At 42.3% G+C, this 24,769-nt stretch overlaps 1 protein-coding gene across 2 annotated transcripts in view; it reads left to right on the plus strand.

The window, feature by feature from the left end:
* HABP4 (hyaluronan binding protein 4) overlaps window positions 1–24,769 on the plus strand; it is a 35,395-nt gene that overhangs the window by 6,320 nt on the left and 4,306 nt on the right. The window contains exons 2-6 of one of the 2 annotated variants that reach the window (XM_075931851.1): window positions 9,086–9,233; window positions 12,526–12,687; window positions 12,872–12,943; window positions 15,039–15,137; window positions 24,407–24,575. In XM_075931851.1, the coding sequence (XP_075787966.1) occupies window positions 9,086–9,233; window positions 12,526–12,687; window positions 12,872–12,943; window positions 15,039–15,137; window positions 24,407–24,575 (650 nt within the window). The remainder of the gene's footprint in view (window positions 1–9,085; window positions 9,234–12,525; window positions 12,688–12,871; window positions 12,944–15,038; window positions 15,138–24,406; window positions 24,576–24,769) is intronic. The other variant, XM_075931852.1, reaches the window with a different exon arrangement.

Genomic DNA, 24,769 nt, shown 5'->3' on the forward strand with positions numbered 1-24,769 from the left:
TTAAAAACAAATTTCCATTCTTCAGACGGTCATGTTTGTGGTGTTTCCTTATTCTTTCAGAATAGTGGTATATGTTACAGTTTGCAAATGCCTTGCTTTTTGGTCCTTGAGCTGTTTTTATGCAAGATGGTAGGGCGATGGGAAGGGTATGAAATGGAAGTATAATAGCTCTATAATTGTTTCTCTTGTTTATTCAACTCACCCATTCTTAGAACAGTGATCAAATTGCATTTGCCAGCTCTTTATTGAAAGGGCCCAGTGAAATGCAGAGCTTGCATTCCAATCCAGGCAAATGAAAGTTGCTGATACTTACAATAATAAAGCTCTGTTCAGTTTCTATATAAACCTATTATAAACATTTTAGGTGATTCTCTTCATGTCTTTAGCGTGTATGCTTCGGAGATGGTGTAGTTTAGAACTCATTCCTAACTGGTAAAATGTTAACTGTACCTGTGTATTACACCCCCTAAAATGGTGGGTTAGGAGAGAGAGTGAGCCGGAAGCATGGGCCTGGTATAATGCCTGAGAACCTGAACCAAAGTAAGCAAGAGTTATACTATGAGTAACAGACAGGCCTTGTCAAAAGCAGATGTTGACTTGCAAGTCGGTGTCCGGGACATGAACTCAGCACTAGCACTGCTAAAAGCACATATAATATGTAAATACATTCCTTCAGCGCAGTACATGGACACCCCAACTTAGCACATGATAAAATAGTTTGAACAGTGATATTGGGTCTAAAAACAACAGGAATGAAAAATAACCATTGGTGGTAAATAGAAATGCTTTGGAGGAAAGTATAAGGGGAAGTACTAAGCATGTCATTAATGTGTAAGATGATACATAAGGTGCGTATCATAGATTGTTTATCTCCCTACGTAAATGTTGGACTATCTCAACTTAGCTTTTTGTCCAGCCTATAGTAATATCCATACTATTAACTAAACTGTGTCCGTTGTCAGGGTGGAAAATGGTTAGTCTGGCTACTAAGGACTATTGACGTACTTTGTTCGACAATAAACCTGACTCAGGTGCCTTTGTATCTTACCTGAGTATGTGGTCTTTGGGAGCTTTCTTTAAGTCTATTATGCTAGCTGTCTGGGCATAGCTGGTATAATATACTTAAGGGAGCACAAAAAATGCACGCAGCTGAACCTTTATCATCACTGATGGAGCAGGAAACCTGTCAAGATGGCACACTAGTGAATTTATTACGTAGCTGTCCTGACCTCCCACAAAGAGTAGTAAGAGACTGAATATTTTGAAAAATCCTAGTTCATGATAGTAACTGTGGAAATCAGTGTGGTTTGTTTGTTTTTTTTTTTTTTTTTTTTTTTTTTTGGACTAGTTCCAAGATAACTATTTGAGAGAGATGGGCATAAGGCTGTGTAGGGGAAAACTGTTTTAGGTGATTGTTACAAAATGCTGGCATCTTGAAAGCACGAGATCACAAGGTGAAGGACTGTCTCCAGTTAGTTCACTGTGTTTATCTGGTATAAAATAAATATAAAAAATAGTCTAACTTTGTATTGAAACTTTCATATTAGACATAAATTTGCAATAAAGCATGTAAGGTTCATCATTTAAAAGGTAGGAAATGCCAGACTTAAGATTGTATAGAATACCTTAATGCATACAGAAGGGGATAAAATTAAGATTGCCCATGAAAACTTAAATATGCAACCTCAGTAGCCTTTTGTTTCTCTTTCTGTGCTATTTTATACCCTTTTAAGGGAAATGTAAAAAGCAGATTGTTGATTGTAACTATACTTCTTGAATAATTGATGAATAAATGTCCTGGATGGTGCCATGTCTCATACCAGTGAGCTTTGAATTATAGAGCACCATACCCCCAGTTCAATCAGGTCAGTAACCTTGCGTTGATACTTAAATTCAGTGTATTTTGGGCCTTCCCAAAACTTTCAATTTTGTGTCACAAATTTTGATATTGAAAATAATTGGCACTAAAGACTTGGATGGGGAAGTGAGCGAGGGAAATGGATGTTTTGACAACGGTTTTGGAGGAAAATATGTGGATGTTTCCTTGTGGTTATCAAGAGACAAAGTCATCTGAAGCTTTAGACTGGATTTTTATTTCCTTTTTTTCCTCGTCACACTAATGTTATGACAGTAAGCAGCTTCTGTACTACTAATTCTTATTATCTGGTTCTACATGCAACAGCAGTGAAATATGTTAGCTTGACATTCTTCAAAAATGATCACTAGTTTAAAAAAAAAAAAGCTAAATGTTGACAGTCTTAACATTAGGAGTCAACCTCAACAGTATAGTGGGATGAGTGGGGCACTTACCAACTTCAGAGCTAGTTTTGAGCTGCCTGCATGCTCATGCAAATATCACCATGTCAATTAACATTTTGAAAGCTAATCTTCACAATGCAAAGCTAAAGACTTCCTCTTAGTTGAGCCAGGTTTAACTGTTGAAAAATCAGCTTTCATTTTTGTGGCAAATTAAGATATATGGTCGGGGGGTGGGCAGTTTATATGGTCATAATCACATATATATGGTCCTGTGTTTAAGTTTGATGGAATTGCTATGTTAAATGGGATGTAATAGAGTGGCTCTGATCACTGGTCCTTGTCCTGCAATGTAACTAGTTTGGCCTAGATTATGGATGTTAACCTTCTGGATACATTCTAACATTACTTAATATATTCTGCATATCTACATTTACTTTTTGGTTTCAAATTAATAGTGTTCTTCACTTATACAGGTTGGACCTCCCTGCTCTGGCACCCTCGGACCTGAGTGGTTCCGAAAGAGGGAGTTTGCTGAACCAGGGGAGATCGGGCTTTGGGCTGTCCCGGGGCTCCCCTTTTGGCTGCTGGCTCAGCCAGTGTGGTTTCCCTCCCCCCCCAGTGGTCAGCCGGGGCTCCCCTCCTGTCTTGCTCCCTGCCTCCAGGCCACTGCCCCTGCAGGCTGCCTACTGTCAGACTGGCTGAGCTTCCAGCCGCTGGCAGTCTCTGTGACTGGAGCTCTCTAGTCTAGCAACATCCATGGTCCAGGTTGCCAGACCAGAGAGTCTTGGACAACAGAAGTTCAACCTGTATCTTGTCATGTATTATCTATTGGCCATTCTCCAGTAACTAGCCAATTAGCCCATCATAAGACTGGATTTTCAGTTCTCTCCTCCACCTTCGTCTTCTCTCCTGAGCCTCCGGTCTCTCTCTCTCGCTCTCTCTCGCTCTCCTCCTACTGCCTCCCCCTCTGTCTCAGCTCTCTTCTGCCTCCTGCCTCTGTCACCTTCTGCCTCTCTCTCCGTCTCTTTCTTTCTCTTCTCGTCCTGCCTCTCCCTCACCTCCGTCTCTCCCCACCCCCCTTCCCCTTCCGCCGTGGTGCTTAGCTGAGTGCTGCCTGCTCAACTGGGCTGCTATGAGGGACGGGGGCGGGCGGTGACATGCACGGCAAGGGGGTGGGGTTGTGTATGTCACCGCCCCACCCCCCCTTCTCCTCCCACTGTGGGGGAGCCCAAATGGCCCCTCGCGCTGCTGGCTCCCCCACGGTGGCCCAGCTGAGGGACGCAGCACTCAGCTGAGTGCCACAGCAGGAGGGGAAGTGAGGGCAGTGACGTACATGGCCCTGCCCCCTTCCTCTCCTTCCATGGTAGCTTGGCTGAGTGTTGCGTGCTCAGGTGGGCTGCCGCGGGGGAGGAGGGGTGGGTAGGGTTGCTAGGTGTCCGGCATTGTACCGGACAGTCCGGTATTTGCATGCTCTGTCCAGTAAAAGTCAGAAAATACTGGACATGTGCAATATCTGGTATTTTCTGATTTCTTTTTCTGGCTGCGCACCAGACGGAAGCCTGGTGTGGGCGGGGGGAGCGGCTGGGAGTCCCGCTGGGAGGCGGGGCCGCGATTGCCGCTGGGAGCCCTCAGTCAGTTGAGTGTGAGGAGGAGGGGAAGCCTCCTCCTTGCTCATGTGTCGCCAGGACCCCGCGCGGGACAGGCCGCAGGTGCCCAGGTCAGTACTGCTCCCCACCGGCCAATTTGCTCACCCCTCCCCCTTTTCAGGCTGGCCGGTTCTCCCCCACTTCCCCTCCTGATCTTCCCCGGCCAGCCCCCCCTGCACCCCTCCCCCAGCTTTGCTTCTCGCCAGCCCGTTCCTCTTCCTGATCTCCCCGGCCAGCACCGCCAGGTCTGCTTCCCATTTCCCCCTTCCTCCCGGCCAGCCCCGCCCCCTCCTGGCCAGCCCCGTTCTGCCCAATGCATCTCCCCCCCCCCCCCCCCCCCCATGACCAGCCCTACTTCCCATTGGCTCCCCCGGCCAGCCCCGTTGCGCATCTCCCCCCCCCCCCCCCCCGTTAGCTTTTTCCAGGCCCGCCCCCCCTTCCCAGTCAGCACCGCTACCTTCCTGGCCGGTCCCCCCTCCCCCCAATGAAGCGGGCCGCCACGGGGGAGGAGAAAGGGGTGGGACACTGACATACACGGCCAGGGGGCGGGGTCATGTACGTCACCATTACAGACGCTCAGACACTGGGCTACTATATATATATATATATATATATATATATATATATATATATATATATATATATATGATAAGCATAATCGTTTATATACAGTTTGTAGATTGCTTCAGAACTGGAAATGAAAACAGAGATACTATATACAGTTTGTTGTAAGGCTAATTGGTTTAGAGTTTACAATTTAAGTTGGGATAGAAATTTTCGGTGTAGTGAACTGCATTAATTTCCTGTATGGAAGGTTGTGTGAACTCCCAGAAGCCGATAAATTTCTCTAGAATATTTTAGCTGCCCAAAAGTGAGAGTGGAAGTTAGTGAGGAATATGTGAATGCATTAAGAAAGCTACAGTGGATGAAAATGTTGCCCCTGCAACTTTCACAAGTTCTGAGTTTTGAACATCCCTGACCTTTTTCTATGGGACACTTAGAATCATAGAATCATAGAATAATAGGACTGGAAGGGACCTCGAGAGGTCATCGAGTCCAGCCCCCCGCCCTCAAGGCAGGATCAAGCTCCGTCTACACCATCCCTGACAGATGTCTATCTAACCTGTTCTTAAATATCTCCAGAGAGGGAGATTCCACCACCTCCCTTGGCAATTTATTCCAATATTTGACCACCCTGACAGTTAGGAATTTTTTCCTAATGTCCAATCTAAACCTCCCCTGCTGCACTTTAAGCCCATTACTCCTTGTCCTGTCCTCAGAAACCAAGAGGAACAAATTTTCGCCTTCCTCCTTGTGACACCCTTTTAGATATTTGAAAACCGCAATCATGTCCCCCCTTAATCTTCTTTTTTCCAAACTAAACAAGCCCAGTTCATGAAGCCTGGCTTCATAGGTCATGTTCTCTAGACCTTTAATCATTCTTGTCGCTCTTCTCTGTACCCTTTCCAATTTCTCCACATCTTTCTTGAAATGTGGCGCCCAGAACTGGACACAGTACTCCAGCTGAGGCCTAACTAGTGCAGAATAGAGCGGCAGAATGACTTCACGAGTTTTGCTTACAACACACCTGTTGATACAACCTAGAATCATATTTGCTTTTTTTGCAACAGCATCACACTGTTGACTCATATTCAACCTGTGGTCCACTATGACCCCTAGATCCCTTTCCGCCATGCTCCTTCCTAGAGCACTTGCTGTATTCCATTGAGAGTCCCCAGGAGTTATTTAACACTTGTCATGCAAACCCTGCACTGAAGCCATTATTTTCAATATGTTTGTCTATAGTGCCCTTGTGAATGGTTTGGGGTGGCCACACTGAGGTTACTCAGAGCAAACTGCAAAGAATGGAGCAGACAATCCCCAACTCAGCAGCTATTCCAATATTTAAATTTATCAAGTAATCATAAAATAGCTTCTATTGCATCTTACTGGTTACCTAGACCCCAAAACGCAATTCCCTTAAAGCGACTCAGCCTTTGGGCTCCCTTGTAGGCAGCCAAATCAAATATGAAAGTTGTACAAATCTCAGAGGATTGGACACATTACCTTTCAAGTTAATGAATACTCTAGATTTTACCCAAATACATGCTTACAGCCAATTCTTATTAACAAAACTAAAATTTACTAAAAGTGTGAGTATTAGTTAAAGATCAATATACATACAGGCATGAGTACACTTCTGACATCAGTTTCATAGTAGATATAGTGAGCTTTGTAGTTTGAGTTCTTTCAGAATTAGTCCAAAGTTCATATTCAGGGTGACCAAGGTGTGGGACTGGAAATCTCAGTCTTACCGACTCAGGCTTCCCCTGCATAAATCATTGAGCACATCTGACATCAATGGATAGGTCCCAAGAGCCTTTTATAGCAGCCTCTTGACCATGCCATCCTGAGTGAACAATAAGCTCTGGTCATCTGAAGAAGTGGGCTATGCCCATGAAAGCTCATGATACCATCTACATGTGTTGTTAGTCTATGAAGTGCTACCAGACCATTTGTTGTTTTTTTGGTAACAGACTAACTCGGCTACCCCCTGAAGCTCCAATAAGCTTTTGAAGTAACCTTCTATGGCATTTCTAAACATCGCTGGTAATTAATTAAATGGTAATTAACTACATGGATTAACATAATGCAATTATTCATTAAACAGTTCATATACAAACTTCAGAGACACATAGACAAAGACATTATTTCACCCAAGATTAATCTAAATGTTGGTATTTCCTTTTGATCTCTGACTCAATAGCTATAGTGATAACCATGTAAACAGACACTTCCAGTTTAACAACTAACAAAACAGATACATACAATTAGTACCACCTCTAATTCTCTAAAAATACAGACCTGGATTTCAAAGTTCTAGCCTATCTAATGTGGAATGGTCCTAATTACTACTCTTCTAACACATCTCTAAAGGTTGAATCTGAATCAGTTACCATTTTGGCCATTTATCACAGTTCTATTTATGGTATCTGAGTAGCTTCATAAAGATTATTGAACTAATCCTCATGACAGCCGGGTTGGATTCAGTGGCGGTGGTATTATTTCATAGGTGAAGGAACTGAAGCACCGAGGCCAAAATTTCCAACTAACTAATAACTTTGGAGCCTCAACTTGAGGCACCTATGATCTAATTTGTTTTGAGATTATTTGGGGTTTATTACAGTTCTTAATATGTCCTGGACTCCTCTTCCATTGACTTCTGTTGCTTTTCTGTGCTCAAACATATCTGTGTATCTGGCTGGGCCTTCTGTCACTGTTTGTGCACTCCAAAAAGACAGCACTACTAGTGACTAACTATAAAGTTTGATTGAGATGGCTTGCCCATTATCCCATTGAAATTCCATGACAGGGATAGAATTTAGTTCCCCAAGGTGGCATTAACTACAAGACCATCCTTTCACTTCATGTGATCTCTTGCCTCACTCACTATACAACTTCCAACTTACGTAACAGTTGAAGCAATGATCCTATATACAACAGCTTTATTCATTTCCAGAGCACAATGTGTCTTGTGCAGTGAGTAAGGTAAGGATCCTATGAGACAAATAGTAAGGGATCATGTAATTAAAGATTGTATCATAATGCCTCAGTCCTGGTATTTCCTAATTCTTCAGTGCTTGGCTTTGCAACTGTTACATACTCTATTATTTTTGTGTAATTTCCTAACTTACATTTTTTTTTCCGGTTTTATCATGTGATGCAATCACATCCATATGTTTCCTCAACAGGTTAGGTCCACGGCACAGACTTCTTCCATTTAAACTAATGGAGTAATTCATATAATTAGTCAAGGTAGGTGAGGCAATAGCTTTTATAGGAGCAACTACTGTTGGTGCAAGAGCTTTCAAGCTTGATACAGTTTCCACTTCTGCTCTGTTTAAGCTTGAAAGCTTGTCTTTCTCGCCAACAGCAGTTGGCCCAGTAAAAGATATCTCACCCATCTTGTCCCTCTTATATCCTGGGACTGACATAGCAACAACACCATTGCATACAGCAGTAGTAATTGTCACTTTTTATGGACTACCACTAGAAAGGGATGACACTTTGTCAGTTCATTTCATATCTATTTACAGATTATAGAGGAATGTAGACAGGACTCTTGAGTTCAATTCCAGGTTGTGGCAGAATATGTTCTAAGGGTTATATATCTGCTTGTGTCTGTCTCTCTCCACTCCTATTCAGTCCCAGCTTCCTGATTCCTGATCCACATCATTTGTCTCCTGTAGCAGTCTTGCTCCCCATCTCACCATTCCTCATTCCTTTGTGTTCCAGTCAGGCTGTTCTGCCATCTTAGGCTATGTCTACACTCACGGCTTCTTGTGCGATAAATATGTAAATGAGGCTAATCATGGAATATAACCATGGAATATCACCGAGCCTCATTTGCATGCCTAATGAGCCGCCATTTTTGCAGAAGAGGCTCTTGTGCCAGAAGGAGCTGTCTACACTGCGCCTTCTTGTGCAAGAAAAACCCTCTTGTGCAGTGCCGTTATGCTGATTATTTTCAGGAATAACGGCGTTGCTCAAGAGGGTTTTTCTTGCGCAAGAAAGCACAGTGTAGCCAAGCTCCTTCTCGCGCAAGAGCCTCTTCTGCAAAAATGGTGGCTCATTAGGCATGCAAATGAGGCTCGGTGATATCCACGCTGAGCCTCATTTGCATATTTCTTGCGCAAGAAGCCATGAGTGTAGATATAGCCTGATTGTTTGCCATCTTATTGTCCCCACCGAAGGAGCTTTGAAAGAGTACAGGAGAGACAGAGGTCCTGTTATCTTTTAACATTAGCAAAATTTAGGTATTTTCAATAATCTTGTTTTCTGAAATGGATGAACTGTGTTAGCCAAAGCACTCCAGAATTTTCAGCTGGGGTAGATGGCTGGCATGATAATTTTAGCCTGAATGTATAAACTTTGGAATTATAAGCAACAAATAAGGTCTTTTATGGTAGGAAGTGTTAAGAACCTTAACCACAGATGGTGCCACCTGCTCCAGCTATATTGTCTTGGTAGGTATGTAAAAGTAAAGGACTGGATAGTGGCGTAGCCACCTCTTCTATGTCAGTAGTCGGGTAATTGTAACTCAGTTTATCATTACTGCTTTTATTTAGAATCCTCACTTTTTTTTTTTGTGTGTTTTGTGTGTGTGTGTGTGTGTGCAGGTCAGAAGCGAGCTCCTAAAAGGGGAGAACAAGGATGGAATGATAACAGGGGAACAGAAATTAAACAAGACAAAGCTGAATGGAGACCTTCTTTCAGGGAATACCGTCCCTATGAAAAGGAGAGACAAGTGGAATTCACAGTAGAAAAGTGTGTACCTCTAAGATGATTCAAGGTGGCCCTTAATGAAGGGTTTAGTGTCCCAAGAGACTTTTTATGGACTAGGGATGTGAAAGGCTAACTGGTTAATCAGTATGAATCACCCTTAATGGATGATGCTTACTAGTTCTAGTTAACTGGTGGGGGCTGGAGCAGCTCCCTGTCCACCACTAGCAGGGGGCTGCTCCAGCCCCACAGGGCTTGCCATGGACTGGAGCGCTCTAGTTCGGCTGGAGCAGTCCCTCTCGGTGGTGGGCCCAGGTGCGTTGCAGTCAGGGACTGCTTCAGCCATCCACCCCCAATCACTTAACCATTTAAACTTCACTTTTAACCGGTTAACCAATTAAATAGGATTATATATTTATTTTATGAACTACAATTTTAATTAGCACTTATTAGTGTGATAGCCTAGGTTTGGTTGTGTAAGTACTTGAAAACTGATTGGCTCTTTGTCGATCAGTAAACTATTTTGTATTTACACTGCAGTCAGAATGTTGTATGGGTCTAGTGTTTTCATGTCAGTTACTTTAGTGGAATAATACAGACTTATTTTGTTAGCTAAGGAATTGGTTTAAAGATCTGGTTTCAGTACCTGCTGTGCAGTACTTGGTGATATTTCATGACTTCACCATATAGGTGTTTACTTAAAATCTGATTGGTGATGTTATTATCTAAGCCTTGTAGCTCCATGAAATTCCTTAATGCATAGGATTAGCTTGAGGTTAAAAATAATAATTGATGTTCAGCTATTCATTTCTCTGGGCCTCAGCTGCTGCTCTGTCTTCTTTAGTTGCCTTGCTGTGAAATCTGCATATATTTATTTTTTTGTTACCACAGCACCTTGACTGAAAGCTATGGTTCCTTTTCACAACCACTCCTCTGTCCTTTTCTCTCTTCTCCCAAAAAGAAATGTGAAGAGCTGGAGAAAAGGTACAGAGCAAGAGAGAGTTTCAGGCAGATATCTGAAGGGAGACAGAAAACAATGTGTGTTGCCTAACTGCAGCAAAATAACACATGGTACAGTAAAAATTGTTGAATTCTATGGCATCTTTCAGGTGGAAAAGTCATATTCCAGAGTGTCACAGTCCAAGGGCCCTGAGTGACATGAATCAGACACTTCTCATCTTTCAGAGCTATCACTTTAGATTCTTTACAGACATGGATGGTTATTGGTTACATGACTCAAAATTTCAAGGTTATTTTTGCAGCCATAAGGATTAGAAACTTAACAAAAAATTAAATTGGAGCACAATTGTGAAGCAAAGGGTGGATTCCACATCAAATTCTACAATCACAAGAATACATGGGGGCCTGCTTATACCCACGTTAGCTAATAAACCAGATCTACTCCTGACCATGCTGTATGGTCAGTGAACTCAGATAAATCAGTCTTACTATCTCTTTCATAGAACGAATTCTCTTGAGGTTTTTTTTTTAAATATTCATAGGTTTGAAACTGTTTTGTTTATTTCTCACAAGAGGCTGACTTTAAACAAATCCAGAACTTGCATCTAGCACATGCAAATCTAATATGAAGTCAGTAAGGGTACGTCTACACAGCGTTATTCTGAAATAACATAGTCCGCGTCAACACTACAAGCAGTTATTTTGACATAGCAAAATAATATTGAGCTGGAGGACTACTTAATCCGACTCCTGTAACCATCATTTTACCAGGAGTAAGGAAAGGCTGAGGAAGAGTGCTCTTTCTTGGACTTCCTGCTAGGCAGTGCCAAAAGCTGAAATGAGCTATTTCAACTTACACTATGCAATTGACATAGTTCAAGTTGCTTGGCTTATGTCAGCTTTAGCCCTGCTATGTAGACATGCCCTAATAGTGCCTAATTTAATACTTTAAGATGTTTGGCATGTTGAGGAAAAACACACAATTAATAGTCTCCATTACTGACACAAGGATAAAAGAATTCATATCTAAAACTTTGTTCATATTTAGTTTGTTTTTAATGCGGACAAAGAGCACTAGTCTGGATAAGAGTGTATGCTAGTGAAAGATGTGATCTAAAAATGTCTAATGTGTATATGTGATCAGTTGAATCACAGGGTACACTTAGGATTGTCATCTGAGTGCTGGTCATGCCACTGAGACTGCCAATTTGACTTCTGGAGTGCCCCACCACCCTGGCCTTCTGAGCCAGGTGCTCTGGTCTCACCCCAACTCTGACTCTGCTAGGGGGCTGTTCCCCAGCCAAGGAACACAGACACTGAACCAGATTGCTTCTGGGTGGCTCAGCTATAAGGCCACTGACAGCTCCCAGGAATACAGCCCCCCATAAAAGGATCAACCCCCAAATAGGTCTATCTTACTGTGTAAAAATTTTACACAGAGAAAGCTTATACATTTGCCCTCCTTAGCAACAGAAGAGATGCACAGTGGTTGATTCCCCGTCAGTTATTTACACTGAGCAAAAATGTTTTTATGAAGTGTAAAAAGTAGGATTTAAGCAATTGCAAGTGAAAACCAACAGATCAAAATAAGTTACTAAGTCAAAACAACACACGCTAACTAATCCTAATACACTAAGAAATTGTTACATGCAAAGTATATTCCTCGTTTCTTGTCCTTGTTTCAGGGAAAATGTTTCAAGGCCGAGTTAATTTTTTTCCTTCTGACCTGGGTCTACAGCTCTGTCTTTAGAGTTCTTTGTTTTAGGTTTCTTCATGTGTACTTTCTTAAAGTGTAAATGGGGAGGCAACTTCAAAAGCCAGATGAAGAAAAAAGACTGATTGCTTTCCATTCCTTAAATAGACTTTTCCTGGGATGGGAACCCTTTTTTAGTCTCCACATCTCCATGGGAAAATGTCAGGTTCAAGATGGCAGGATCTGGTGGTATTGTCACATGTCTTTCTAGGACCAACCACAATTTGCGTTTACAGGAAAAACAAAACCTTTAATAGGTTGTTGACTTCCTCTCTGAGCCATTAAGTTCCTAAAGTGTAGCTGATTTTTTTTAAACTAGAACATCTAGACTAATAAAACAGATTCCCACTTAAAATTTCTAACTTGGTGTACAAGAAAGATATGTGCACAAAAATAGGGTATGCAGGTTTAGTGGATTACAACTTTTAAAATGTTACATGATGTACTTTGCATAAGCATCTTTGAGTTAGGCATAGACATCAGCCAATTTTAATCAAGTAGGAGAGGGTCTGCAACAATAATGTAATTGATCTATGATCACAACTGCACTAAATCATCCCTTATAATGCCAGATGTTCTCTTTGCATAGAAGTAGTCTCACTAGAAATCTTTCTTGTCTTTCAGGCCTGTTGACCGATTTGACCGGGAAAGACCAATGAGAGGTCGTGGGGGAGGAAGAGGTGGAATGCGAAGTCGAGGAAGAGGTGTTGGGATGAACCGAAGTCTTAATGGCTATGACCAAAGAGGAAAACGGGAGTTTGAAAGACAGAGTGGGAGTGATAAAACGTAAGTGCTGTGTGTCTGTCTACTGCTCTCATCTAAAATAACAAACACACACATCAACCCTTAAAAAAGCTATTGAAATGTTTGGAGTGGGGAAGAGTATAATCAACAAATTAATACTGCCTTCAGTTTTGTATACCGACAAGAGAGGAATTTCTGATTTGAGGAATACTGTTTCTGTTTCTAGAGGAATCAAAGCAGAAGACAAAAGGAATGGAAGTGGAGCTCGCAACTGGGGAACAGTTAAAGATGATCTGAGGTATAAGGCAAATTTGTGCCCATTCTAGTTTTTAACATTTTCTGTAAAATAATATGCTTGGTCACGGTCACCTTTTTATTTCAAGCTTTTCAGTTTGAAACCCAGCTGTTCAGTTTTTTGAGTGTCCTACTAGCCCTTTGCTCAAGCATAATAAGTAAATCCTAGCCTAGAGGAGAGTCTTCATTTAAGTCAGGCTTCCAAGTATCCATTTGCCTAAGGCCAAGTCATCTTTTGACTGGATTGAAATATAATTAGCTTTCCTGTTTTAGTAAATGGTGGGCTTGGGCACTGTTACTGGCCTGTATCAATTTTAAAGAGATTTCTGCAATGCTAGCAAAATATTCAGGTCATAAGTTGTTCTATACTCTTCATCTGGCTGCATTAGAGATCTCCTTGAACTGGAAACAGGACCACAAGCAACCATTTCTGCCCCTTCACAGAACTGGAGATATGCTGCTATTTCAGCTAAATATTATAGTAACTGCATAAGCTGGCTTTCCTTCAAAGGGACATAGCAGGACTGTGTGGCTTATCTGCATCCTCCTGAGTTGGCTTACTCTGGGGAGAAGAGGCAAAACTTCTGACATACGGCAAAAATCTCCATAATGGCCAATGAAGTTTTTTCTTTCTCATTGTATTGTCTAAGAAACTTGCTAAATCTTTATATATAACCAACTTAATAGCTCACAAGTGCATATTTTAGTAATTGTAACTTAAAATGACAAGTCGTTCAAGAGTTAAATATGGGAGAATAAGATCAGTTGTAATTCACAATAACTCGGGTATCTTAGAGGCTTAAGGTAACGTTTTCAAAAGTTTGCATCTTCCATCAATAGAAGTTGATCCAATAAAAATATTACCTCACCTACTCTGTCTCTCAAAAGCATGTAGGTCATCTGGGCATTTTAAGTTGTTTTTTTTTTATTTACTTTCAACTGAATTTAAAATGAAATTAGAAATATTAAATGGTATAGAGAAGGTCAGTTGGGTCTTTCTAATTTACTCAGTGAAATGTAACCTTATGAAAATCAGTGCCACAAGCTATTGAGGCAGATGTATATGAATCAAGAAAATTCATGTAAACAAGAATACCATCTGTAGTTACACATCTTTATTTGTAGCTATGGCACAAGAATGTATCAATGCTTGCTTCAAGATATAAGCAGAGGACTAGGTTTCCTCCTATGATTGTTGTTTAGGGAATCTTTACTTTTTCTTTTTCTCTGAAGTATCTGGTACATCAGATAGGGAAAAAAAATGGAATTGCCATACTAATACATAAGATACTGGACAGGAATGACTACAAGGTCTCTAAAGATGCATATTAATACTAAGGATGTTAAGTATCCTGTAACTGACTAATTGAGTAGTCAATGCATTTTTGCATTGACTATTTGATTAGTTGACCGGACAGCCATTTCAAATGCTTCAGCCATTTCAAGGCGATCTCTTATAGTCTTGTTGACTATCGGATAAGCATTTGCTTATCGGATAGTTGACTAGTCCTTAACATCCCTAACTAATACTTTAATACAACATTAGATGTACTGTCTCAAATTAAAAACAGTTACTTATTTTTTATATTTACTTGTCACCATAATACATGAGCACAAAATTGAAGAGGAAATGATTTAGTGTTATGAAGAGTACAGTCTACTAGCCTAGATTAGTGAAATTCATGTTGACCAAACCTAGAACAGTCAAGCTATGTGAAGTGATCTAATACTAGCACTGGGTCTGATTTGCCATGGGATTTGCTTGTATCCTGAACATGCACATTTTTGGCTTTCACATATTTATAGTTGCCACATCCCCCAGCCAAGGATTTCCAGTATATAATCTTGTATTAGTAAAACACTAAACCAATCTCATATGATGGTTTGTGGTTTTTTGGTGATCAGTAAATTGGGAACGCTTATGATCACTGTAAAGGTCTTCTAGAACTCCTCTGGAAACACCAGAATGGGTTCTAGCTTCAGTTGGTCATTGAATTTGCTCCCTTAGAAAGAATGGGGTTTATTGATCTGTGAGCTATCCATATGACTTAGGTGGCTTTTGTTTTTATTTTATTTTACTTTTATTTTTTATTTCCCAGTGAGATGGAACAGCAGACTGCTCCTGTAGAAGAGACTGCAGAAATAGAGGATCGCCAAGACGCACCCGAAGGAGAATCTCTGACTAAGTACAGTCTGTCGTAAATATCTTAATTTTAAAATGCAAACAAAATAGTTGGCCAATACCAATATTCTTGATTCATGTTGGGAACCATATCTTTCAATGTACCTGTAAAGCACTTAGCAGACTTTTGGCAACGTATAAATGTTGTAAAATGGAATTAATTCTTTAGGTGAACCGTTTTTTGGCAAAATGGGGCTCCAGGCCCAATTGAGGCCTTCAGATGCTACATATATACTACTACAATAATATTCTAAGTTGTGTCACTATCAACCAACAAATCATCAAGCTTAGTAATTTAGATGATAAATTTCCTCAACATATACATTTTTATTTAAACGAAATAGTGCTCTCTGTTGTTCTTAATTTATATTCTTTATATGATTTATATAGTGGTATTCTAGTTCCCAGTTTTAGATATTACAATAGACATTTTACTTGTAAAATAACCCCTCACTGAGGTACCTGTGGAGCCATGTAGTGATAAAAGGTTGAAACACATTAACAGAAAAAAACCCTTATGAATCATACAGTAAAGTGTGTCTGCTATAAAACAGGAAATTCTCCCTTGAGATTCATATGGAGCCAAGTGTGGCCATCCTCCCACAAATCAATTTTTAAATAAATGAACTGCTTGAAAATAGTGTTGCATCATTTGTATCCGAGGCCTGATACAGAGACAACAGTGTGGAAGGGCAGGCGGGAGCTGGTATATGAAGGGATCTGCTTTTGAAGCTGGCTCCCTGCGCATACCAGCTCGCACAGAGCCACATGCCTTTCACACTGCTGCTTCTGTATCAGAGGCAGCAACATATGGAAGTAGGAAGATGAGAACCAGTGCTCACGAAGAGCTGGCTTTTAAGCCGCCTCCCCTTCCCAATGTGTAAACTACTGAAATTTTACCTGAATACACACATTTAAACATCCCTACTTGGCATGTTCTGATCAGTATCCACATGTGAATATTAATTTTATTTCAAAAGATCTTAATTATCAAGTTAGAAATTAGGTCAGTTCAGCAGTTTTTAAATATCTCCAACACTACTAACTCAAATAACTCATAATGAAGGGATGGTGACATCAAAGTAGGGAGTCATATTTCATCCAACATTCCTTTACATTTGAAGTTGAGAAGAAATCACTGTCTGACTTTGATTTTTGTCAGTCATTAGACAAAAGTTGAAGGCATCTAGTTATTGCCAACCACTTTGCTATGTTTTATGTACATTCATGTTCAAGTTGGAGATATTTAAAAATTAAGTTGGCCTAACCTTGTAAACTATGCAATTAACATATTTGGTTTACTCAGTGTGTTAAAGCAGGGGTGGGGCAAGAGGCAGATAGCAGGCCGGATCTGACCTGTGGCTGCCTCCTAGCAACCTTACTACAGAGCAGCTGCAGCCACTTTAAATAGCAGACTGCTTATTGCTATGCAGTCTGGGCAGGAAGGCGAAAGCTTCATGTGCTGTCTCCGTCCCCTAGCAAAATTCTTCAGCTCCCATTGGCCGGTTTCCAGCCAATAGGATCTGAGAAATTTTGCTGAAGGGCAGGGTCATCAAATAAAACCTCCTCTCTCCCTCCCTGTGCAGGAGCAGGGCCATGTGGAGCAGCTCGCCCAGGCCACCACTCTGTATCCCCTCTCTCCACCTCCTCCAGTCACAAAACCCTCCCAGTTCCTGCAGTCCCTCCTACACCCGTCCCCGAGGCCAGAATCCTCTCCTACACCCATAACCCCTCCTGGACCCTGCACCCCAAGTCGCTGACCCAGATCAGAGTCCCCTCCTTCACCCAGACTCCCTCTCAGACCCCCAGACTCCATCCTGCACCCCAGTCCTCTATCTCAAGCTCCATTCTACACCTCATCCACCGTTCCAGACCCTACGCCCCCTCCACAGAAGTGCAGCCCTTGATTTCTTACCAAAATCTTAGTGACCCCCTCCCCCATTAAAATTATTGCCTGCCCCTCATTTAAAGTAACTGGCGGCAAAGAGGGTCTCTTGGACAAACTTGAGTTAAGAATGTCGAGTTTGCAGAAACATAGTTTTCATTACATTTAAATAATGTGGGTAGTGCAGATAGTCTGCATAGAACTTGAGATGGGCATACACTATACCACTTTTGCCCGCTATTTTTAACATTTATCTCTAAGTCTTTTTTTTTTTTTTCTTGAGTAGTTTAGAGTCATATTTCAGTCTTGCATCACTTTCCTTTTAATGGTAGCTGAAATCCAAAATCAAATCCAGCTGTCCTAGCTCTTTCTTTGTTAAGTACATGTGTTCTAATCTCGGGTTCTATGGAACATAAAGAAATGAAAAGCGCATTCAAAGGTAGTGGAGGAAAATCCAGTTGGCTTTTAATCATGAAACTTTATTAAAAGTGTAAGCCTATCACTGTTTCTCTGCAGAGAGACTGTTTCTCTGCAGAATTAATAAGATAGCTGTGGATTTATTTACTGTGCTAAGGCTTTTGCTGTAGAAAGGAAGACTAGAACTTTCCTCCTGAATGAAAGTTTAGATGTAGGAGAAGGGCACAGCAAGAATATGCATAGTTACTGTGCCTTTCACAGAACCTTACATCAATGACTTCCTGAGAATTCTTAAAGCAATATGCAAGCTATATGTGTATTTAAATATACGGGCCTCACTGTAACTATATCTGAAGGAAGGAAGATAGCAGTACAATAAGCCCACACTTCAGAAGAATGACTAAATGTCATCTCTAATAGGGGTAGAATATATAATTAGGGATTGAATTTATTCAGAATGTCTGCTGAAACCTACACTGTTAACAGTCTGACTGGGATAGTCAGTGTCTTTATAACTTTTGCTGTTCAGAATTACAGCATATATTCATCCAGGGACTGGTTGAATAGAATACTAGTTTTAGTCTGTTTTAAAATGACTTCAATTGCTTTGTGCCTTCCAGAGTTGCAGTCTGAGGCCTCCTCACTGGCAGCTCAATATGGGCCCCTAAATAGCTTTAACCCTCCCAGACTTAACTACCGGTATTTCATTTTGGCTTCTTAGAGGTCAGTGATTCCAGCTGTTTTAATGACCACTTGCAGTCAAGGCACTTGGTTTTAAGTGTCATCTAAAAGCTAATTTAGTCATTCCCTCCCTTCTCAGTTTATTGAATTGATCCTTTTAGGAAAAAGACCCCAGAAATTGGATCGAGTGTTTGTGAATTGTAGAAGTATTGTTGTTTTCCTGGTTTAGTGTTTGATAAACTGGGAGGCTTTTAATACCATTGCACTGTAAGCTTATGTATAACCTTTCTGCCATCATCACTTGTACATGTTACTGTTCTTGAGCTTTCATTTTTATACTGGTCCCAGGCAGCATAGTTTATCTTGTATTGATCAAAGTGTAACCGTATCTTAGTTCTATTTGTCCATATTGTGAATCGTCTAGATTCCTTCTAGTTTGTTTTTGTTTACAACCTCTCCTAACATACTGTGTACATGACTAAACTATAGGCATGCTGCAGTATGAATGTGTTCCTTACTATAGTTCATGTGTTAAAATATAAAAACGGTACTGGTCCCAGTGATCTTTATATTCCCATTTTTATAATTACCTGGAAGATTCCTATAGGGCTTGTCTTTCAATTGGTTTAAAAACTTTTAAAGTATATTTGATTACAGGCAGTCCTCGGGTTACGTACAAGATAGGGACTGTAGATTTGTTCTTAAGTTGAATCTGTATGTAAGTCGGAACTGGCGTCCAGATTCAGCCGCTGCTGAAACTGACCGCCAGTTCTGACTTACATACAGATTCAACTTAAGAACCCCAAGTCAGCTGCTGCTGAAACTGATCAGCAGCTGATTCCAGGAAGCCCGGGGCAGAGCAACTGTGCCTTGGGCTTCCTGTAGTCAGCGCTGGTCAGTTTCAGCAACTGCTGACTTGGGGACGTCTGGGGCAGAGCAGCTGGGGTGCTGCTGGGTTGCTCCAGTAGCACTGCTCCTCGGCGCTACTGGACCAACCCGGCAGCACCCCAGCTGCTCTGCCCCAGGAGTCCTGATTCAGCTGCTGCTGAAACTGACCAGCAGCGGCTGAATCAGGACGCCTGGGGCAGAGCAGCTGGGGTGCTGCCGGGTTGGTCCAGTAGTGCTCAGAGCGGCGCTGCGGGACCAACCGGCAGCACCCCAGCTGCTCTGCCCCAGGGTCCACAACAAAAGCCTGGTCTGCTGGGGGGGGGCACACTAGCTGCGCCCTCCCCCCAGCAGACCAGGGACACAGGGAGCAAAGCGGCAGCGGGGGGTGCCTCACCTCTGAGGCTTTGCTCTGGCGTCAGACCGCTTTGCTCCCGGTGCCCCTGGTCTGCTGGAGACTGTCTCCAGCAGACCGGGGCACCGCGACCAAACCCGCAGCCGCTTCTGCTGAGAAGCCCCGACCTCCGGGGCGAGAAAAGCTGCTCCCGGTGCCCCTGGTCTGCTGGGGACCGTCTCCAGCAGACCAGGGGCACCGCAAGCAAACCCGCAGCAGCGGCAGGGTCCCCCCTTCTGAGGCTTTGCTCTGGCTTTGCTCCACCGGGGCTGCGGCTTTGCTCCCAATGCCCCTGGTCTGCTGGAGACAGTCCCCAGCAGACCAGGGGCACCGGGAGCAGCTTTTCTCGAGGTGGCTGACCGCTGCCTGTGAGCTCCGGGGCGAGAGAGCCCCGTTCGTAAGTGCGGTTCCGCGTAAGTCGGGGACTGCCTGTAGTAGTAATATTTACAGATCTATTCTTCTGTTTTCTTATTTTACCTCTTATTGAGATTACTTATTTCCTTGATCTTCTACTTACTGTTATTGTTAAATCTATTCTTTTTCAGTTCCTGGAACAGCTAATAAATTTATTTAATTGCTGCTAGTGTTTCCACGCAACCCTCTGATCAGTCTTTATTTAGGAAACTTCAAGTTCCCATCGTCTAGTTTGCTGATCTGTTTATCTGGCTACTATTTTAATAAACATATAAAGCTAATCTATAGGTGTAGCCAAATCTTCACTTTGAGTACATTTCTCAGGTTTGTCTACTCAACTGGTTGTGTTGAATGTCTGATTTATTGGGAGTTGTTGGTCTTCTGGAACCACTTACTAGCTTGGTTAACTTTTTTTCTTAGCCCTTTGGCTAATTGTCTTAATTTTGGAACTAACATATATTATTGCTGTGGCTTTTTATTCTTCCCACACCACCACCACATCATCAGCTAGTTACATGATGTGGGTTGAATCTTTTCAGTTGAAGGTAAAGTAAATAAAACTTTTACTTCCACCAAACTAACCCATTTTTTTTAGCATTTATCATTTCTTAAGGTTGTGTTGGCTACTTTTTATAACTGATATAACCCTTCTGTGTATTACTGTTCCTTCAAACAAAGCAATCTCTGCAAGGAAAAGACCTTTAACTAATGCTTAGCAAAGGGCTACATCCAAAAAAAATAGAAATGAGACCTTGCTTTTCAATTGTTTCAATGTGAAACATTACTTAAAGCCTTTTAAGTATAATCAGGAATACCAAACTAATTGAATTACAAACCTGTTTTATTACAGTCCTGCCCTGAGGCCCCAGATGGGGGACTCTGCAAGGTATTGCAAACCTATCAATCCCTGTATTCAGTTAATAAAAACATTCAGTAAATGTAGAGAGCAGAAGGATGAAAATATAAAATAAAATAAAAATATAAACACCTTTCAAGTAGTCTTTCAATGTGCGCAATGTAGTTTGCCACAATAGCCTAAATTGAAATTCTTTTCTCCAGGTCTTTTGTTAAAAGGCGACACTAGTCTTTGGGGTGTCAGAATTTCAGACCCTCACCTGGATCCGTTTCTTACTTGCCAGATAAAACTGGTACTTCAAAGAAAGGATCCATTCAAGCTGCCTACCTGACTATCCTGGAAGATCTCTAGAATTTGTACTCCCATGCACTTCTTGGGCAGTTGGCATGTGGTATACAGATGCATACCCAATACCAGCTCCCTCATTGCTTTCCAGTCTGCGGCACTTAGTCTTCAAATTGGCCTCTTGTTCTTTAGTAGAATCTCGCCTCCTCTTGTATTATAATCTTTAGCATTTTTGCAATACAATGAGAATTCTGGAAGAATTTTAATACTCTTAATCTTATTGGCTTCATTGCTTAATTTTATTGGCTTCATTGCTTTCCTGAAGGAGTGTACCTTTATGTAGATTTCCATTAGATCCCTCTTCAACACAGTGAACAAACCATATAATCCTTCCCCGTATGATTTATGCTCCCAGGGTCATGGCTAAACCTTCTTACTCAGCACTAGAAAAAAGGGTTTTCACTGCTAGTTACCATTGACTTTTGGCTTCTGTAAACTGAACATAATTTGCGATATTCTTAGACAAGACTATTGAGACGTGCCAAGAGATAGGTTTATGTAATTTATTCATTATTATTGATTATTCACTTGTTTTATAAAAAACCTTATTTGCAAAGTATCAGAGGGGTAGCCGTGTTAGTCTGAATCTGCAAAAGCGACGAGGAGTCCTGTGGCACCTTATAGACTAACTGAAGTGTAGGAGCATAAGCTTTCGTGGGCAAAGACCCACTTCGTCAGATGCATCTGACGAAGTGGGTCTTTGCCCACGAAAGCTTATGCTCCTACACTTCAGTTAGTCTATAAGGTGCCACAGGACTCCTCGTCGCTTATTTGCAAAGTTCTTCAGCAGGAGAGCCAAAATTCAAATTTTCCTTCGCTTGTTTTCCTATATTGATATTTAGTTAAGTGCGTTCTCTTTACCAAGCTTCTCCTGCTACATCCTGCAGTAAAGTGACACCACTTTGTTGCCATGGAGACAGATCTGTCAGCTTTGACCTTCTACTGCAGGATCAAGTTGAAAGGAGTAAGACCTTTCTCATATACAGGCAGTCCCTGAATTACGTGGATCCGACTTATGTCAGATCCGCAGTTACGAATGGGGCTTTTCTCGCCCCGAAGGACGGGAGCGGTGGGACGCCCAGATGCGCCGCAGTCCTGTAGCCCCCCCCCCCCCCCCAGCAGACCAGGAAGACGGGGAGCAAAGACGCCGGCAGCGGGACAGCCACGGCGCGTCTGGGCTGTCCCGCTGCCCGCGTGCTCCGCGACTTTGCTCCGCTTCTCCCTGGTCTGCTGGCGGGGGGAGAGGGGGGAGCTCTCCCCAGCAGACCAGGGTGACGGTGAGCAAAGTCGCAGAGGACCCAGGCGGCGGGACCACGGCGCGTCTCAGTCCCGCCGCCCGCGTCTCCCTGGTCTGCTGGGGGGGGAGGGGCGCAGCTAGTGCACGCCCCCCCCCAGCAGACCAGGCTTTTCTCAGGACGCCTGTGGTAGAGCAGCTGGGGCGCTGCCCGTTGGTCCCGCAGCGCCGCTCTGGACGCTACTGGACCAACCCGGCAGCACCCCAGCTGCTCTGCCCCAGGCGTCCCCAAGTCAGCCGCTGCTGAAACTGACCAGCGGCTGACTACAGGAAGCCCGAGGCAGAGCAACTCTGCCTCGGGCTTCCTGTAGTCTGCCGCTGGTCAGTTTCAGCAGCGGCTGAATCTGGACGCCAGTTCCGACTTACATACAGATTCAACTTAAGAACAATCCTACAGTCCCTATTTTGTATGTAACCCAGGGACTGCCTGTAGTCTAATAATCTTTGAACTCACTGATTGTGCATTGAATGCACTCCTATAATTGAAAAACAATCATATGCTTCTGAAATTATTTTTTACTCCTCATGCCTCCAACATAAAATGTTCTCCATTTCATGTTTCAAATTACAACATGAAGAAAATCTACTGTACACCAAGCCCTACTGATCAAAAGCGGTGTGCTTGGGGCCAACAAGAGAAGCGAAATAAAGATCTTGAGAGCCTTTCACCATAAAATGTCCTGACAAGCTTTAGGACATTCAAAACCTGTTCGTAGAATTCCTTGATCTCTACTCTTGTGATAATGCATTGTGAAAGAAACAGCTTATCAGCTGACCACGATCCAAAACGCATTTGTATATCAACGCTGTGAATTAAAACTAGAAACTAATGTGATAAGCTCCCTGCAGCTAACACCACATAGTGAGCGGTGGCTTTCTTTAGTAGTTATAGCTTCCAATGTCTCTCATTGGTCATGTTTGAAGCATATTGTAATAGTTAACTGTACCAGACTGGATTATGTCATGGTCTGAATTTTAGATTGTGGGAAGTCTAGCCAGATGTTAATAAGTGGTGGCCAGAAGCCACTTTCTATTTCATCTTGAGAATCCACTAGCTATCAGGTCTAGAAGACTCTCAGATTATGAACTTTGTCTGCCTTAGTGGCGAGGAGTCCTGTGGCACCTTATAGACTAACTGAAGTGTAGGAGCACAAGCTTTCGTGGGCAAAGACCCACTTCGTCAGATGACATGCATCTGACGAAGTGGGTCTTTGCCCACGAAAGCTTGTGCTCCTACACTTCAGTTAGTCTATAAGGTGCCACAGGACTCCTCGCCGCTTTTGCAGATTCAGACTAACACTGCTACCTCTCTGATATTTGTCTGCCCTGCATATGCTTGCTTTTTTTGTCTATTTGTCATACTTCATGTTCTTCCTGGGGTAAACCAGTATTGTCATTCCTTTGGCCAGCTTGATCTCATTTGTGCCTTTCTTGGCCAGGTAATTAACCACATCATTTGGGTCTGATACCAGAGCTGCATGTTACATGCATATTCATAACTAATAGTCTAAATTCTCTCCCTTGGTCTCCTATGCACATGTTATAAAAGAGCTAACAAAGTAGAATCCTGTGGAATTTTTCAAGAGAAGATCTACAGGGCAGACAAGTGATTACACAAAACAACATCCTGGATCTTTCAAGAAGTATGATTCTCTGAAGCATGATTCTGTCTACCCGTGTCAGTTGACAGGACAGGCCAACAAACACTTGTGGTCAGTGGTGTCCAAACCTGCTGACCTATGCTAGAAGTAGCTCTACCAGCAAAACTGCTGCAGGGTCTGTGCAGACTGGCTTACTCTGGAGTTTGTATTCCTTGGCCTTTGTTAGTTTTTCCGGCTATGTCAAACCTTCCCACAATAAGGGACGTGAGAGGCAGCAATAGCTAATGGGTTGGTTTCAAATACAGCATGAGAAATTATTAAAAGTAATTGGGTCTGTGCTTCAGGTGTGTTTTTCCTTAGTATTGAAGCTCTTCAGATAAAATTCAGAGATGGCAGAGAATCTGAAGCATTTTAAAATATTGTGCTTAGCAAAATAGATTTACTTCAGGTTTTTTTGTTCTTCCCGGAATGCCACAAGCTAATGGTTTTTACTTTACAACTATAAACCTTTAGAGTTGCTGAAGGGGAGCCAGTGGAAGAAGTAGCTCAAGAAATGACGTTAGATGAGTGGAAAAATCTGCAGCAACAGAATCGACCCAAGCCTGAATTCAACATCCGTAAGCCTGAATCCACTGTTCCTTCCAAAGCAGTGGTGATTCACAAGTCAAAGTATAGAGATGATGTAAGCATTGCCTTGGGCTTCTCTAAATTCTGCTTTCTCCCCAGGTTAGGACACTGGCTCCTACATTAAAATTGGTTATTTCCAGTTTGTTCAGAATCATTCATGTTTCAGGCTGCTGTACCATGTGTGCAAAAAATCTGTCAGATACATTTTGTCCAGTCTCCAGGCATCCTTTTTCTATTATGAACATGGAA

The sequence above is a fragment of the Pelodiscus sinensis genome, chromosome 6, assembly GCF_049634645.1.
Source record: "Pelodiscus sinensis isolate JC-2024 chromosome 6, ASM4963464v1, whole genome shotgun sequence".
NCBI classification, from domain to species: Eukaryota; Metazoa; Chordata; order Testudines; family Trionychidae; genus Pelodiscus; species Pelodiscus sinensis.